The sequence below is a fragment of the Zalophus californianus genome, chromosome 9, assembly GCF_009762305.2.
Source record: "Zalophus californianus isolate mZalCal1 chromosome 9, mZalCal1.pri.v2, whole genome shotgun sequence".
Lineage (NCBI taxonomy): Eukaryota > Metazoa > Chordata > Mammalia > Carnivora > Otariidae > Zalophus > Zalophus californianus.
This window is the reverse complement of record NC_045603.1, coordinates 50592563-50610941: the sequence shown is the minus strand read 5'-3', so window position 1 is coordinate 50610941 and position 18379 is coordinate 50592563. Positions and strand designations below refer to the sequence as shown.

The 18379-nt window shown below is 42.1% G+C and overlaps 1 protein-coding gene across 2 annotated transcripts in view; it reads left to right on the top strand.

Moving 5' to 3' along the window:
* The window catches only part of MSRB3 (methionine sulfoxide reductase B3), a 165469-nt gene extending 150484 nt beyond the window's left edge, over positions 1 to 14985 (top strand). For both annotated transcript variants that reach the window (XM_027594869.2, XM_027594867.2), the window contains exons 6-7: positions 3783 to 3880; positions 11809 to 14985. In XM_027594869.2, coding sequence (XP_027450670.1) covers positions 3783 to 3880; positions 11809 to 11973 — 263 coding nt within the window. In that variant the 3' untranslated portion in view covers positions 11974 to 14985. The remainder of the gene's footprint in view (positions 1 to 3782; positions 3881 to 11808) is intronic.
* The last annotated feature ends 3394 nt before the right edge of the window (positions 14986 to 18379 follow it).

Here is an 18379-nt window from a genome sequence, read left to right as displayed (position 1 = left end):
TCTTTCAAAAAGTGCATGGAATGCATCCAAAACAAATAATGTTTTGTTAGATGAGAAGACCAAAAGGGAAATCCTAAAGAAAGGAGGATAGATGATCTTTCTTTAATGTCAAAACTGACATAAACACATCCCCTCCCCCTTTTGCTCAAGATAATTTTCTCAACAAGACCCAGATTGCTTCGGTCTTGCCTATCACTCTTTGAAGCACTTTCCTTATTATTAGGAGTGGGGGCAGGGTTTCCTTTGAGGATTTTTGCAGCAGTGAAGAGTTCCTCCTTTAAATACTTTCACATGATGAGGGAATTCCGCTTTCAAAGTGCTGTCATCTCTGGCTTCTCTGCCATGGGACAATTTATTCTTGGATGAAGGTCCTTCGCTTGATTGTCAATAAGGACTTGCTTTTCTGATGGGTTCTCCTTCAGCTTTATCTGGGAGACCTAGAGAGAAAATTCAACGTTCTCCTGCGTCAACCTTATTGAAGTTGGCCGTGATTCTCTTTTGAAATGTGTTCCATCACACGGGGTTACTTATAGTCTTCAACATGGTTGCCCTTGTCAATCTCCACTAAGATTTGGATGACCTATCAAATATTCCATCTGGAAAACTGCGTTTCTCCTACTGTGCAGAGAGACACTGAATTTTGGGGAGTTTTGAAGAGAATTTTTTTTTGGTTGGTTTCTTAGTGTCTCTTCTGATATTTAACCAACACCATGGGAAACAACCAATCAACTATTCAAGTGTCAACAGTTTTCCCAGAAACATTGAAATCTTTTGAGAACCCCGACTCCATGTCACTACACCTCATCCTTGTCTGCTCTTGAATATAGTCTTCTGGAAAATTCTATAAATATTTAATTCATGGAGACAAAATGTATAGCTGTATAGTTTAATAGCTCATTTGAAAGCAGTTCCCTTCCCTCCCCCAAATTTTTAATAGGCAGTGATTCACAATAGTTAGGAAAGAATTAGAATGAAGAAACCCCAAATAGAAATGACAGTTTTCTCAATATTATTACCTAAGGTGAGCTTCTAAGTATTTGTGGTTATTTTAGATAAATGAATAAAAAATTATCCATGTCCCAAAGTAGATTACATCATTTATGTCATTACTCTTGGACTTTCTCTTTGAACAGTTTGGTTGTTAGTGAGAGAATCAGTATTGTTGAGGATACATTCATTATCTGCTTCCACCTAGAAGCTCCTAAGTGCAACGATGTAACTACCAACCAATCCAGACATGGCACTAAACATATTTCTTAAAACTACAGTCTCCTTCCTGTTATAGTATTGAAATGAATGATGTTTTGACCTCGTATTGAGGAAGAAAGTGGAATGTGAGAAGAGAACCCTAGACTAAAGTCAGAATACACAGATTCTAGCTTTGACTCTGCCACGTACTGACTGTGTAATATTGGCAAGTACCATACCCTCTGCTCCCTCTCCCTCTCCTCCTCACAAAAAATCCTGTTAGTGACCTAGATGATCTTCATGGATTTGCCATCCTAAGTAAATAATAAGCTTACTCTATCTATAAAGAGAAGATTAATTATGATGTTTGAGCCAAGTTGAATACTCCAGTGAAAAAATAGCATCGCTAATTTCTTAATCTATTCTGTAAAAAAGGAATGTGATTATATTTTCTGTCTCCTGTGGGGACTCTGTGGTGTACCATAATTATCCATCCCATCTTCTTGTTTATGCAGACTCTGCCTTAAAAGTGCTCACCATCTAGTGAGGAAAGCATGAAAACAAGTCAAAAATCCAGTATGATAAGTAGAACAAGATAAGTGTATATAATATGAAGAGGTAGCATGGGAGGAAGGAATATATATTTTATATACATTTCTCCATACCTATTTTGAATTCTAGAAACAGGAAAATGTATGTGTGTTGGAGGGTAGCTTTATGGAAAATTAAAAAATAAATTTCTAACTCTTTACCTGTTTACTACCGAAGCAAATATGTCCCTCCATAATATTAGTTGCCTTAACCAGCAATTAAATGAGTTATAACATGGAAGGTTAAAAATATAGAATGTTCTCTTTCTTTTCATAGCTAAATTATTTTTTAATGTCTTCAAACATCACCTTTAAACCTCTCTTTTCTAGCCATTGGCACTTCTGCCATTGAACAAAGAAGAATACGTAAATGTGCCAACTAGTTATTGAAAATCCAAAACTATAGCCTAGAATATGTTTAGATTCTCTTTAGAATTTAGAAAACAGGGAAAGACAAGTTTTCTTAAGAGTACTGGTGTGTCTTGGTGTGATTGTTTTTTGAGGAATGTTATCTTATATCTAGAAAATTAAGGTTTTCCGGGTGATTTGTAGCAATCTTGAACTCAAATCGGGGAATTGGAAAGTGTTTCAACTCTGGGTGTTAAATCCAGCACCAACTGTGAAAGCTATACTGTTGCCTAGTAGGGAGTGGGGGGTTTGGAGGAGTTTCTTATCAAAACTTGGCCTGAGCTAATTTTGTTTGAAACTGGAAATCAAATTGTTGAAGTCTGCATTCTGTTTTCTTTCAGTTGGTGTATTAACACAAAGCACCGTATTTTTAAAGGGCTTCCTCCTTTCTACAGGAATAAATTTGGCTTCTGGAAGAGAAAAAAAAAAAACTGTACCAGCAGTTCGGCAACATCACACCTCTTCCATCATTTTGGGCTTCAGCTCAGGAACTCCCGACAAATGTTCTGGAAATATGTAAAAACATGCCTAGAAGTACTGAACATAAAACCTGACTGTACACTCATAAACATTTGTACAATCTTATGGTCCTTATCACTGAGTTTCTTAAAGCCGTGTGTGCATATTTTAAAAATCATTTGAATAAATGAAAATTGGAACAAGATGCTTTTTGAGAGAAGGTGCTCCCTAGAGATGCCTGAAGAACACTGCTCTATGACTTTCTTCTAGGAAGTAAGCAAGCCTCTTGCCCATAAAATAGAAGCTGCTTTCCAGATAGCCCTGTCCCGAGAAATTAGATTAAGATGGAAACTATGGAATAGTCATTTTTTTAATATTTTAACCATACAAACTAAGTACTGAAAAAGCATGCTTCCTAAAGAGGCATGGGAAGTTGAAAAGTTAACAGCCAGAACAATTGTAATAAATAAATGCTTAAAAAAAATCTTAAGAAAAAAAAAAAGCGGTGTGGGGGGGGCACCCGAGTGGCTCAGTTGGTTGAGTGTCCGACTCTTGGTATGGGCTCAGGTCATGATCTCGGGATCCTGGGATCCAGCCCTGTGTCAGGCTCTGTGCTCAGCGGGGGGTCTATTTGAGGATTTCTCTCTTTCTCTCCCTCTGTCCCTCCCCTCATGGCACATGCGTGTGTGCGCGCTCTCTCTCTCAAATAAATAAATCTTAAAAAAAAAAAAAGAACAACTAGATTGTGTTTTGGAAGATGTCACACTGTTAAGACTCCTAGTGAGTGCCCAGTGACTCTGAAGATAAGAGACAAGACCAAGTGGCAAGAGAGAGCTTTATAAATCCAGGGGCGCTCTAGAATACTACTGGATGGTCTAAGAATGCTTCTTGAAACATAAACTCCCAATGCAACTGTGATCTGAATGTGAGGAGAAAGTTATTCTTAAAAAAGAGTTGCAGTCTTAGGAAATATATTATCCTTCAGCTTTTGACCTTTTTTTTCCCCTCAGGTTGAAGAAGTTAAACATGATTCATATACTAAAGATTTTCATTCTTTGCTTAGTAGTTCTTTAAAATTATATTCTAACCCAAGTCTGTCTCTCTGTCCTGTTTTGTTCTGGTGCTGCTCTGCCCCAGGTTGGCCTTCATTCCACGATGTGATCAGTTCTGATGCAATCACATTCACGGACGACTTTTCCTACGGGATGCACAGGGTGGAAACGAGCTGCTCTCAGGTCAGTTGACTCTACCCGAAAACCCACTATCCTGCTCACTCTGCATTGCAAACGCTTTCTGGACTCCTGGTTGTGCTAAATATAGCAACTAAGGCCAAGTGGCTGATCACGAAAGGGACGGACACAAGGACAAGCACAATGAAGTCTCTATAAAGTAATGATAGCGCAGTCTTCAGGTGTTCACCAAGTCCGGTTGAATGCCCGTCATTGGCTTCAACACGATTTAAAAAAAAAAAAAAAAAGAACCGTAGGAAAAATCATCTTTGGTCGATTGAGTACAGCAGGGAATGGGCTGTTCTTAGGGCATACGAAGGTCTCATTATGTGGCTTTGTATAATCTGATATTTAGAGAATACCCCTCTCCCCACAGTTCTGTGCACGTGTTGCTCAGCTGTGATGGTCTCAACATGGTTGGCCAAGACCTCAGAGACAGCTTTCCCTGTGTGGGTGTGAGGAGGGAGGCTGGAGACTGGGCGGTGGGAAGAGGAGGTAGTAGTAGGCTGTGTGAGCTCAGAGTGAGAGCACGTGACAAGGTAATGCCTCCTCTACTTCTCCTAGTATGTGGGCCCATCTTCATTCCTAAGGATGTTCCAATTCCTATCACTCTGCTCTAACAGAATTAGGGCGGGCTTTATGGGAGAAAATGAGCATGTGTTGAGGAGGCAAAGATAGTTAATCTGTTATGCCAATGAAGAGACTTGAACTTGTGGGCATTTTGTATTTAAACTCAGAGACATAGGCAGAACCTTCTGTACACAGAATAAGAGCAACTGCACATTCCATTCTACACTGGATCTTAGCCAAAAGGCCGAGAAGCGATTCCATTCTAGAGCAGGCAGTCCTGTTCTAATCTGCTTTGCAGAACAAGTGAAATGTAAAGTCTGAGTGTGGTGGCATAGAGTAGTTTGTTGGGGAATGTCTGTTGCGCATATCAGAGGTAAAGGGGGCACCATCAGGCAGCTGAAATAGCAAAGTGATTGCCACATGGGCCTCCCTCAACATTCTTCTACCTGCCCTTTAACCCCCTTCATCACGCACAGGAGTTTTAGGGAGTAAGTGACATATTTACTACCAGGTAGGGAGGGCGATTGGTTAGAAGCTAACCATCTGATGAATTTGTGTTCTCTTTCTTTCTTTCTTACACCTATGTAAATCTACATCGATTTAAGCAACAGAGCTGAGACTCGAACTTGGGCACTGAGCTCCAGAGCTCTAGGGTGCTTGGATAGATAGGCCATAAAGAGTCATGTTAAAACAAAAACATCCTATGTTCTCTAGCAGGCTTAATTTAATTCAGGTTTGAATTCAGTTGCATTTCAATTGATATTTTTATTACTGCCACAAAAACTAGTTATGATTATCTTCCCAGGAATCTAAAATATTCGACAAAAACGTAACTGGGTAGGATGGTACATGGTAATGTATACTTTGGTATGTAGTACTTAATAAACCTCTTTTAGGACTAACAGTTGCGTTTTGTTTTAAGCTGCCTTAAAGACTGTTCTTTGCTACTCTCCGTTTTATTCAGAACCCACTTTCAAACATTGAGTCCCAGGAGAACCAAACAAAAAAGGCACAGAAAATGTGAGGCGTAAGATAATAATTTTCCTTAACGCCCTAGTCTCTGACGCTTTGTGACTAATTCTTAAAATTCACAGAATAAACTTGGTCCTTTCTGCCAGCCACAGGGATAATATTAGTTGTGGTCAAGAAAAGACCATTATGAAGATGAAGGGGTTCTACAGTGACCAAAGAGAAATGAAACCTACAAGCTGCCCAAATCAGGCAACATTAAAAAAAGGTATTAAGCTAAACAAGGCACAGCTCTCAGCCCTTTGGTCAAAGGCCTAGGTGACTGTCACTATACTTGGGGTCCTTTCTGAATGGTTGGGTGAGGAACTAACACTGACCTATCCCTTCTGGCTTCTTTCCCCACCACCTTTATTTCTCATATTTGGAAAGCATGTGACTCTTTCTTAAATAAAAGTCTTAAATTTAAAGAGAAGAGGGAGGGAAATTTGTTCTATTAAGGCATGTGTAAAAATACATGCTCTGTGAAGTTTCATGGAGAAAATAATCAGGTTCAAGCACTAAAGAAAGATGTGTTTGCTGGATTCTTCTCCCTGTGGGCAGAGTGGGGCATGTCTGCCTCGCGAGAGCAGTAATAACTCACTAAAAGTGTGCTGGGTGTCTGTCTGTCTTCTTTCCTTCCTTTTTTTCTTTTGTGTGTGTTTCATCCACACATTTATTTTCCTTTTGTTCTACATTTTTCTTGACTTTTTTTCTTTTCCATTTTCTCATTCATCCCTTTTTTTTTTTTTTTTAAAGATTTATTAATTTGACAGAGAGAGACACAGCGAGAGACGGAACGCAAGCAGGGGGAGTGGGAGAGGGAGAAGCAGGCTTCCCGCGGAGCAGGGAGCCTGATGCAGGGCTCAATCCCAGGACCCTGGCATCATGACCTGAGCTGAAGGTAGAGACTGAGCCACCCAGGCGCACCTCATTCATCCTTTTTATCTCAACTTGGAAAAAAAATAACTGACTTAATGGTTTCCATACTAGAGTAAACACTTGCATTTTGTTTTCTAGTTTCTGATTCTTAATGCTACTTTTCATGATAAGTTTATCTTTTTTTTTAACCTTCTATTCGTTCAGTTTATGTAGTCTCTTCCCCTACTCACAGCTTCTCCCATCATTTTGTGGGGGAAGTGGTATAGGAAACTTCACTCTGATCTGCTTCTCCTCTTTCTAAAATTCTTGTTCCATTTTGAATTCACATGGCTTGTCCTCTCTCTGGACTGAATTGCAACAATGTGCTTTGTCTGATGAAGAATCTGTAGATGCTTTAGTTATCTCATAGACATTCTCAGACAAAACCAGTAGGCTCAACCTACTTGCTTGGCCTTTTTTGGGGGGGGGGTCTGTTGGTCCGTAATTCTTACTCCAGTATTTAGGATTCTTCTTTTTCTTTTCTTTCTTTTTTTTTTTTAATTGTGATATGGATCATGCTATGCAGTGAATTAGACCTCATATTTGGGTAAGGGATTATAAATGTGTTGGGAGCCATAACTTGCCACCTCTTTATACTACCCTGTAGTTTTTCCACGTGTCCTGTGACTTCTTTAGGTAATAATACTTTAGTAAAATTTTGTTGAGAAAGTTAAGATTGATTCAGTACTGTCATCACTTTTCAGAGAAAGAGTGCAGTCAAGTCCTTCTAAAAGAATTGCTGTGTAAGAAACCTAGCACACTGCCTCATCTTTAAGTTAACAGCACAGAAAACGAGCAAGGGTGATAGAGATTCTTCAGTGCCTTCTGTTAGGATTCCTGCTCGTGGAGGAAATAGGTTGCCCTGTTACATTCTGATTTTTGTTGCAACCATATTTGTTTGCTTTTCCTATTCTACCCGCTGAATTGTGGAATTATATTCTAATTAACTCTTTCAAAGAGGGTCTTTATCTTAAATCTGTCCACTTTAGTATCTCCCCCCCACCCCAGCTGTGGCAATTTTCTAACAATTTGCAGTTATAAAGAGTTTTTTAAAGTTTTATTTACACTTTTCAGCTAGTGATAAAATATGTGGAGTCTGTCCCAGTTTCACTGACTACTATGAATAATTGTTTGACAGCTTCTCCCTAATCCTCCAACCCCAGCCTGTTAAGCAGTGCTTTGTCAGGAGTTTAAATTCAGTGCAAAGAGGTAAGAGTTGCATGGTTTAAGCTGTAGTTCAGAGAAGTAAGCCCCTCCTGGTAATACTTGGGGAATTCTTCCTTCTTTAGATCAAAATTCTACATCTGCAGCAAATGGGAGACCAATAAATCACTTAACTTTTGGAAATCATCTTTAAGGAAACCATGAGATCCCTGAGTTTCCACGAGTTGGAGTCTATTTTTGCCTGTTGCTATTACTAGCTGGAATCTACGGTGGAGTCCCTTAAGTTTGTTTTAGATCATTATTAATTTGTTCTAAGGCAGCCAAATCAGCAGAAAGGTAAATATCCACCCATACATGGTATTTTTCAAAAGTTAAGCAGATTTTGGTAAAACCCCAAACCTTATTAATCTTTTGCAGATGACAACTCATATATTGCTGATGATTAAAGATACCCATGTGTTACAATAGGGTTTCAGACTCACAGCCCATCTCTCTTATTCTTGATCTTTCAGTAAAATCATAATGCTAAACTGGTGACTTCACAATCATTTCCTTGGCAAAAGATTAATATAACAAGCACAGAGGAAAAGAGCCCTACTTACACACAAGTGTCTTCAATAACGGTGGGAGAAAACAGGATACTACTGGCAAAGTAAATTGCTTTTCTTCTTAAACTCTTTTCTCCTTCTCATCCTGCCCCATGTGCCCAAGTGTAAAAGCCCCTGCTTTGAAACTGCTTCATCTTGTAGATCAAACACTTAAGAGAAAATGACAATAATAAAGCCCCAAACATTCTAGAAATAGCTGGGAGAAAACCCTCTAGGACAGTTGGAAATACATCAGTGCGGAAATATGTAACTGTTGAATGCACTATTTGTGTTTCCTATGCCCACGATTGAGAATTGCAGTCAGATTTTAAGGAATTATGTTAAATTTGATGTTCAATCACTTTTTGGGGGCGGGGGGTATCTTTTCCCTTGGTTCTCTGTAGGATCCCCAGTTGCCAACTTTTCTGAGTGGGAGGCTTAGGTGATAAAGGATTCCTCTGGGAACTTTAAAATTTCCTTTTGAACAATTATCTCATGCTTTTGGCAGAATGAGAGCTAGAATATTCAGTTGTAGCTTGTATCTTATCTATGCAATAAATGCGTAACCATTTTCAAACCACTTTCAGAATGCACACCAAAGATTTTACCCTGAAATAAATCATTAACAGCAGGTTTCAGAGATTTCTTCATCAGGCAGCCAGTTTGTTTCAGTTACAAGCAGGTGTGCTGCAATCCCAACACATTGCCAGTTGGCTGGGGCCGGGGAGGCAAAACTCACAGGCGGCTACAGAAACAATGCGTCACTGACAACTTCCATTCATCATCCCAGCCTTCGGCCAGGGGTAGAAGCTGGAAAGAATGGGCTCCATGTGCGTTCCCCTCGGGGAGGAACCTTCAGGACCTGTGCACTTTTCAAAGAAACTGGGTAATAGTTGTTTATGGGAGACTGGGTGTACCTGGGAGGAAGCAGAAATGGTGCTTCGTGGTTCGGCTTCCTGCAGACGGATGGCTTTGCAGCTTGGCGGGCACTGGAGCTGGCATGTGTAAATGAACACCTGGCTACGCTTTGAAATGTTGCTCCTCCCTCAGTTGTCGGAGCCTGGGGTGAATCTTCCAGAACACCTTCTGGCAAGGATGATGAAGCGGTCACTATCATTTGTAGGGGACTCGTGCCTTTTCCGAGGATTTCCCTACCCCATCCCCAACCCATAGAGTTGTCTGCCAACGATTTTTGTTGCCTCTTCCTAACTGTAAGACCTCTTTCTCGTCCTCCTCCCTTTTCCTTTTGGATTAGGGACATCTAGTATCTGTGTTTTTCCTTCCATGTAAGCAAAACACCAGTTCCAGATTTTGCAAACGAAACTGCAGACCAATAACCAACACGATTCAACAGATTACTTTACTCTAAGTTGGATTTGTTCAAGATGATTTGGGAAATGAAGACCATATAAATACTCCTAAGTAGCTTCAAGTATATCCTTACTGTGTTTTATTTTTGGAGTAAGGTAAACAGAACCATTTTCTAGATGTGCCCAAGAGATGATTAATAAAGGTAACGTCCAGATAGCTGTGTTCTCTCATTAAAACACAAAACCAGAAAACCCATTCGAGACTTTTAATGTGCAAGGTCCACCACTCAGATGCCAAGTCATCAAAGTGCCAGAGCTGCATGTGAGATGGATAATTGTGCACACACACTGGTCACCAAGAGTCCCAGTTCCTGTTGGCCTGCACGCTGTTTTAGCAGGCAGCAATAGGTGTTTTCCTGTGTCCATTGGGTAAGCATATGCATTTTTACTGGTGCATCTTAGCTGCTGATGCCTGAAAATTTGGCCTCAATTGTTTATAGAAAGGAAAAGCAATCTGAGCTGTCAGCCTTGGTATTACCTAAAACTGCAGAGAATGTGGTAAAATAGTGCAAGATTTGTTTTTTAGGCCTGTTTCATATTTTCCAGGCAATAGATCAAATCAGTTCAGGGTTCATTTTTAGTTCTTTAATAAGCTGACACAGTATGTTGGCAGTAAAATAAGAATGCACTTTGAACATGGAAGTGCCATACAGTCAGAGTTGCCATTTGTGCTATTTATTAATAACTAGAGAACCCCTGGGAATTCAGTGTAGCACTTAGGATAGGGAAACTGAGATTCTAGTTCTTTCCATTGTAATGAGTGCAGTCCTTCACTTCTCTCTCATCTCCATTTGGCTCATTAGACCAATTTCCATGTCAGTTCCTCTTCTCTTTCCCTGTACTTTCTGAGGGTTTTGTACACCAAACAAGCACAGTGAGAGGAATTAATAAATCATCTCTACACCTTTTCTCTCATGTTCTTCCCTAAATCTTGACTCTTCCATCTGCTCGAAATGCTCCTCTGATACCCACTCCTTCCCTTCCTTTGGCTTCTTATTCCAGAGTCACCCCAGGAGAATAGACCTGCATCATTCTACCTGCAGTATCAGCCCCCAACCCTGACACTTCATATCACTTCCTCTTTTTTCCCCTCCCCTTAGCATTTATTCCCACCTACCATACTAGACAGTTGACTTATTTCTCTGTGTGTTAGCTGTCTCTCCCACTAGAATGTAAGCTCCATGAGTCCAGGGATTGTTGCCTGTGTCTCCAGAGTCTGAGACAGTGCCTGGCGTGTAGCAGGTGCTCCCTAACTACTTGTTACATGAATGAATGGAAGTCATTTGCCCCAGGCTTTGGTTTCTCTGTGACATGACGAATGATGTGGTTTCACAACCTATTGGCATATGATGCACTGATGTCTCCATCGCCCTCACTCCTGTCCCTGCTCAGAAAGGGTGCACAACAGCTAAGTGTGACATACCCTGTTGTCGCCTGGGGTCCTACTCAAGGTCAGAGCGGTCAGTGCAGGGTTTTATGCACCGAGCCAGCCTTTCTGGAGAAATGACTCCTGGGCTGGATTTCTCTTGAACATCGTCATAGCCAACCATCCCTCCTTCTGCTTCTGCCTGGATTCTGGGCCTCTTCTCCTTCCCAAGTTTTTTGGATAGGCAGGAGCATGGATCTGAGCTTATTCCTTCCCCCACGAAATGCAGTTCACTTGGGTAGAGACACCAGCAGCTCTGCACCTGCTGGACGCCAGAATGAAGGGACAGTGCGGGCCAGCGACAGTGCTCCTTGCCACACCTGCCATCCTGGTGACCGTGACCTACATCTGTAGAGCCTTGCCATTGCTTTGCCGGGCTCCAAGAACATCCAGGGCTTGTCTGATGTTAAGTTTTACTGCCCATGAAAGCAAACATCACCTCCGTCATGGCCAGTGGAACAATATCTTTTACGGTGGACTTCTGCATTTCTGAAACCCACCCATCCAAAGCCAAAAGTAATGCGGGGAGGGGCAGGGGAGAGGTTTTATTCTGCCATGTTTCGTAAAAGGGCAGATCAGGGGTCAACTCAATTCATAAAATTACTGCAGTCATTTTTCAGCTGGCCGAGAGACTTCATAGATCAAAAAATACAGTGGCTCCAAATGATTTCTGATATGCACAGTTCTAGTGTTTTTTTTATTCTCAGCATGTGGTGCAGAGCCTGCCAGAAACCATCTTTGTGGCTATTGACAGGAGGATTAGAAATCATCCATGATGGTTTCCATCGTTTCTCTACAGGCTGCTCATCCATTTAAATGGCTGCGTGTGAGTTCCTCTCAAAGCCTGCTTTGTACGCGTTCTCCCTTAACATTTTCGCTCTTCTCTTTCAGTGCGGCGCCCACCTTGGGCACATTTTCGATGACGGCCCTCGTCCCACCGGCAAAAGATACTGCATAAACTCGGCTTCCTTGTCCTTCACGCCGGCAGACGGCAGTGGTGCCCAGGGGGGCAGTGGGGTGGGCAGCCCGGCCCCCGCGGACAAAGCAGAGCTGTAGGGTTGTGGAGAGCGGGGGAAGCAAGTGTACTTAATGCGCAGCTTGTTAAAAAAAAAATACTCAGAATTGTCTATCTTAGATATATTTTTTCAAAAAATATAAGGGCAGTTTTGTGCTATCGATATTTTTCTTCTTTTGCTTAGACAGAGGCCCTGGCCATCAATGTATTTTGCTATCGACTAGATCTGGAACCGCTTATACCTTCAGCGAGTGGAGATGGTTTGGTGAAACTCTTTCCCAGGCCACTTGAGTACCATTTGGCATTATTTTCTTTGAGCACATGGCTTCTTTTGAGATTTCTCCTGCTTTGCTTAGGAGGCAGAGGGTGCTGGGTGTTCCCCCGAGACCCCCTCTGTGGCGGAGAGAGCAGAGCACCAAGCGCAGGGCACGCAGACCTTCAAGACACGTGGCCCTGAGGCATTTGTGCAGGCCTACCTGAGACAGGGGCGGACGGATGCCTTATGAGACTGCTCAGCTCCGTGGAAAGTCTGAGCTAAGGTCGTTTATTCGCACTAAGGGTGTGAAGGTCTGAAGTCTTTCCTTATGTTAAATTGTTGCCAGATCTGGTGGGGGGGGGGGTTTACACTGAGTGTTGTGGCAGAGAAGTAAACATTACCTCACGGTTAGGCCTTTATTTTATTTTATTTTCCATTGAAAACATTGTAATGTAAGACAACTATAAAATGCTGGGCCCCGTTTTGTCCAAAGTCCACAAAGAAGAACACCTGCCATTGCTTTTTCGAAGTCCGTCCCTCCACACCTAATACCAGCTGCAGCTGGGAGGGCATTTTGGTAAATCCCACTGTGTAAAATAAAATATTGGGGACAACACACCTCATCAAGGCAGCATAATAAGAGAGAGTGGAGAGGACCAAGGAAGAAGTCCTGGGTATTAAAATACCCAGTGCTGAGCAGAGAAGCCGACAAGATACTCCAAGTAACAGAGCCCAAACCTGGGGATCTTGTGCATAGACGTTCAGGTGACCTCTGGAAGGATGGTTGGGGTTAAAGTAGAAAGAACCAGGAGCTCAAGTCTCACCCTGCTGTGTGACAAGGGACAAGCCATTTAGCCTCTCCATGCCTGCTCTTCATATAAAAACTGGGACTTACATTATTTGTAAAATAATTGACACTCAGGGCAAATTTACAATATTGCTGTACCATTAAGATCGGTGTTGTAAAATTAAACTGATCTGGTTCTAATTGCCTCAAAGGCTGAAGCCCAAGCATTTGAAATGGAAAGAAGCAAAGAGAAGGTTGACTTAGCTGATTGGTATGGAAACAGTTGGGCCAAGAGCCAGAAATTTTTCTTTGTAGCAATATGGCTGGTTTTACTCTGAGAAGCTCTGCTCCGTTTTGCTGTGTAACATTTAGCTTGCCCGAGTGGATGTCATTGTGCGTGATAAGGTTTCCACAGGTATGAACAGTGGCGATTTAAGATGATATTGCCATAACCAGGTTTGAGGGTGCAGTTTATGATGGATAGATACTGTGTTTGTAGCCTCGAATGCTAATCCTGAAATGTAGTTTTTAAAAAATATTTTGTAAATCTTTGAAACCTTATGAAAACTGACATCTTTCCTTGTAAGCACCAAGACAAAAATAAGAAAGAGGGACATTTGACAGTTTCACGATGAGAAACAATGAGAAGTTAAAATGAAAAGTAACAAATCAAAGTGGCAGTGTGGTCATGTCCACATTCTTCCACGTGTCTACACATGCTTCCTGGTGAGGCCCTGCTTGATATTCTCGTGACTTCCTTGTCACGTATGCTCTAGCTTCACGATGCCAGGTAAGTCATGCTCTTCCTTCCTCGGCTCCCAGCTGTTTCACCTCAGGCCCTGGGTCCCTCTGGAACTGAGATGTAAAATTTAAGACCATGGAAGCCTCAGCACACAGACCATCCCGACCTCACAGAGGGAACCCCATCATTTCCCAGAGACTCAAGGATCCCATGTGGGATTGGCTAAAGAAGGGGGTCTCCCGGGACTTCCCTGCCCCACACAGCACTTCTCACTTTGGGCCACACAGCACTTCTCACAGTGCTCAGCTACATATAGTAGCCTGCCCCAGGTTTCTGCTGGACACGAGCCACCGTGTCGAGGTAGACAAGGAAGATAAATGAGGGGCTTCTTCCCTCTCCCCAGAGATTCTGGACTCTCATTGTTCTCTCGTTTTTATTGGGCTTAACATTTCCCTCAAAAAACTCCTTTTCTAATCCTTTGTCTTTGTTTCAAGGAAAGCCAGCATCTCTCCTACCACATTTTCCAGCATCAACTTTAAGAAAAATGCAACATCCCTCGGGAAAAAAAAAAACAAAAAAACAAAAAAACGTGGGGTATATGCATGTGGTTTAATTCCAGATTGCTTTTGAGTTTAAGAGGTATCAACTTTCAGTATATTTCTGTCTCATGTTAAAGAAATATATTACTAAAACGTTGGTGAGCAATAATGTCAGCTGTCGAGCGCTAGATTTATTTTTGCAGGATATGGAGCGCAATGAAGTGCGTCAGTATGGCAAGGTGTATGTGATCTGTGGAAGTTGTGCCATTTAACATAGGAAATGCATGGGACTTGCCCTCTCTGCACACAGCCCTTACTGTACCGTTAGGAGATGCAGGTTTCTGCTGGTGTGTAAAAAGGACATCCATAGAGTCATGCAGAATGGATCTGAAGAAAGCAACAGTACATATTGTATAAGAGAACATTTCTATATGTTTAAACTCTTCACTTCTTAGATGCATTGAAATACTTAATGCAAATGACATAGCAATTTAAAAGCCTTTCCATGTTAAATTGAATTGAAATGCCTTGCTTTAAATGTGGACTATTATGAAAGAGATTATCATTTGTTTTGAAGGTCAGATATTTTTGTCTTAGATAGTTTGTAATAATTTTTCTCCAAACAATTCCAAACTTTTGAAAAATGTCATGAGATTTTCATTAAAAGAACCCTTTTCCTATGTTTATTGTATACAGAAATTATGCAATAAAATTTCTTTATAAAAATGTGTTCTGCTTCCTGAAGACTGCTGTTATTTTTAGCACAGGCACACGGACCATCCACTGGAGTTTGCCACTATGCTCTGTCCGCCTCCTCCCAGCTGATATGTGTGTAGTCTACACAGAGGGCCTTTGATCTGATGTGGCCTTTGCACGGAGGGGCTCTCATCATAGGGTCGAGTCCAACTCTCCATCCCTCAGGCCCCAGCAAAGGCCTCCAGGAATCCGAAAGATTGGAGGAAAGGGCAACATTCCCAGAGTTACTCAACCTTCCCCTCAGCACAATCTTCAGCAGCTTGTGTACGCTTTAGGGCTTCAAATATGGACTTTGGGGAGCTCCAGCATGATAACTCTGTGGATAAAAATGTAGGAACGATACCACGCTGATTCCTTCGGCCTCCGTTAAATAATATGATGGGAAACTTCCAGTGTGGTCAAGGATTGGTCTCTAGGGAAATACGGTAGGAGTTCCCCAAAGCTCACAGATGAAATCCCCTTTAAGAGTTATCTGTACTGACGAGTTGCAGTGTAGTATTATTGGTTGATGAAATCTTTCCTTTAAATGTTTCAGTTTATTGTGTTGACTCTGTTTCTTTCGTGGAGGAAAAGTGAGGTGGAGAGGTGGTGAAGACTTGGCTTTTCAGCCAGTTCTATAAGTCATATTCCTAGGATCCTGGCATCCATAGGCCAGCAATGTCACATAGTGTACCTTAGACTTAAAACAGCACTTCTCAAAGTGTGGTCCCCAGGTTGCAGCATCCATAGTGCCCGGAACTTGCTACAAATACACATTCTCAGGCCTCCCAGACTCACTGCAATAAAAATTCTGGGGTGGAACCTTAGCGATATGTATTTTAGTAAGCCCTCTGTGGGATTATGGTGCTTGTTCTAGTTTGCAAACCATTGCCTTGGAACTTATAGTGAGGAAAAAGTCATTTAGTCTGAATTTTAAAAGCATTTCTTTATGACTCAAAAATGCCTTGTTTCGTCATCGGTGGTTGTCTTTCGACAGAGATGAGTCAAATGGTTTTCCCCAGGCTTCATGCCTCTCAGCTGGTCCTATCCTTTGCTGCCTGTTTGTCTTGTTCTGGAGCACTGGGGTGTCCTCATCAACCAGCACCACCTTCACTCCGGTTTGCCTTTCTGGGTTGAACCCGGGCTGCTCACCCGTGCCTCTCTAGAACTGCAGGATATCCGTGGCCGGGCTCAGCTCCGCAAATCCAAGAACTAGAGAATAGGTCTCAGTGCAGAAATTGACATGTGACCTTTCCTATCTCTTCTGTTTCTTTGTACCTTCCATCATCATCAACATGGGTTTGTTTTTGTTTTATTTTTTTTAAAACCATCAAGAGATTTTTACGAAGGGGCCATGTATTCGAATTGTGGCATTATTTGGTCAGAAAACAGCTGTCATTACCTGGATCTTAACAATGAAATGAATTCTAAGAGATGCTGGCATACAAGAAAGGTTGAATTGAAACTTGTCCTTGGGGACAGGCTTACAAGTACCTGTACTGACTTCTGATTAAAGTTTATTGTGCATTACAGGAATGATAGAAATGTTACCATTTTGAAGTGGGACCTGAAAAAGTGCCATGTGCCACAGAAGAATATTCTAGCAATCCACTTCCCACCCACTTGCTCCCAGAGGCTGGCTCGTCCCAGACCAACCTGGAAAAGGACGGGAGGTTCTAGACCAAGCAGCTCTTGCGAGTCTGCCATGCGAGTTGAGGGCTTTCACAGAACCATCACAGGTGAAGGCCAGAATGACCTGAGTGAGATCTGGGAACGAAATCAGATCCTCAGGCCCGCAGGACACTCTCCCAATTTTCGGGCTGGCTGCAGAACCACACTAACTTGTCAGATTACGGATGCCGGGAACCTCATTCTTATTTCAAGCTTTGCACTTTCCCTCCCTGCAGTGTCCACCCACTCCACTCCCAGCAAATGAACTCCCATGTTATCATCCAGGCTGGGCAGGAACCCGACAGATTTTCAGGAATGAACAGCAGGGAAGTCCTCTTGTAGGGACCAAGTGCTTACTTCAGCACTGTACGGACAGGGTGGGGTGTGGAAAGCTGTAGAAGAGGCTAGAAAGCAAAGTAAGGCAGAGTGTCTGTATTTGCACAGGAGAGAGTCCTTAAGAGTTAAGGTGTGGTTGCCTGACGCTTTATTCCCAAGGCCCTCAGCCTCACCATGGGATTTCTTTTCACCCTGATGATACTGTGTATTAAGTCATCTCTGTAAGTCAGGCACTTGATCCGTTTTCTTTAATATGAGGTAGGTAGTCTTATCCCCATTTAACAGATGGTGGAGCTAAAGCTCAGAACTGTTAAGCCGAGTTACAATCTAGTACATCACCAGACTGAAATCCAAGTTCGTTCAAAGGCTTCCTACTCAGCACTACACTGCCCCCCAGGTAGGAGACTGGCTATTTGGCTACTGTTCAGCGGCAGGTTTTACACAGGCAGAAAACGGTGTTTATATCATTTCTTATTTCAAATTAATTGCAATTTACCCTTCCAAAATATAATCTGCAGTATGAATGCTTTATTTCAGACAAGGCTTAATTAATCATCGTACACCTTGATTTTTTTTTTTTTTTATACTTCACTGATGGAGAGTTTAATTTTTTTTCTTAAGGGCTAACATTAATATTCCTAATGATTTTTAACTACCACATAGACATACACACACACGCGCGCGCGCGCGCACACACACACAATAAGCCACATTCTGGATCCAAATAGAAAAAAAGGAAGAAGAGAGGTGATGCTAAAGATGCACTTGATCTTAACTCTCAAGTTAACCTCTCATTTAGAAAGATGTAGAGCTCTGGGCCGGGGTGGGGGTGGAGGGGTGGAGATGGGGTGTCCTTACCGTTGTCACTAAGTCAGTGAGATTTAGCAATCAGAGACTGAAGAGGCGGGGACAGATTCCTGAGGGCTCTTACAACACCCAGAGCAGGTCTGCAGGGCATATGATGGACCTATCCCAGGAACTGATGGAATAAAGAGGTTTGTTTCTGTTTGATTACAATTCATGACAGATTGATAACTGCAAAGGCATTCAAACTTGGTGTTTCGTCCCCCCCTTCCCTTTAACACTACAGCTTGGAAGGCCAGTCAGGCATCTGGTGTTTGTTAGATGGCTGCGTTGCATCATCCTTATGATTGCTGGGGAACATCTTCTAGCATTCGAGCGATTGGAGGGAAGACCATGGGGCACAAAATGGCCTCATCCGGTTTACATCTTCATTACTGAGCTTCTCACATACCTGCTTACATCTGGAAAAAATCTCCAGGTAAACTTCTTGGGCTCTTTTTCTAAAGAGTAACTGTAATTATTAGGGTTATACCCAAATTCAGCTTAGAATAGGTATGTGGCTAAACTTCAGCCAAAA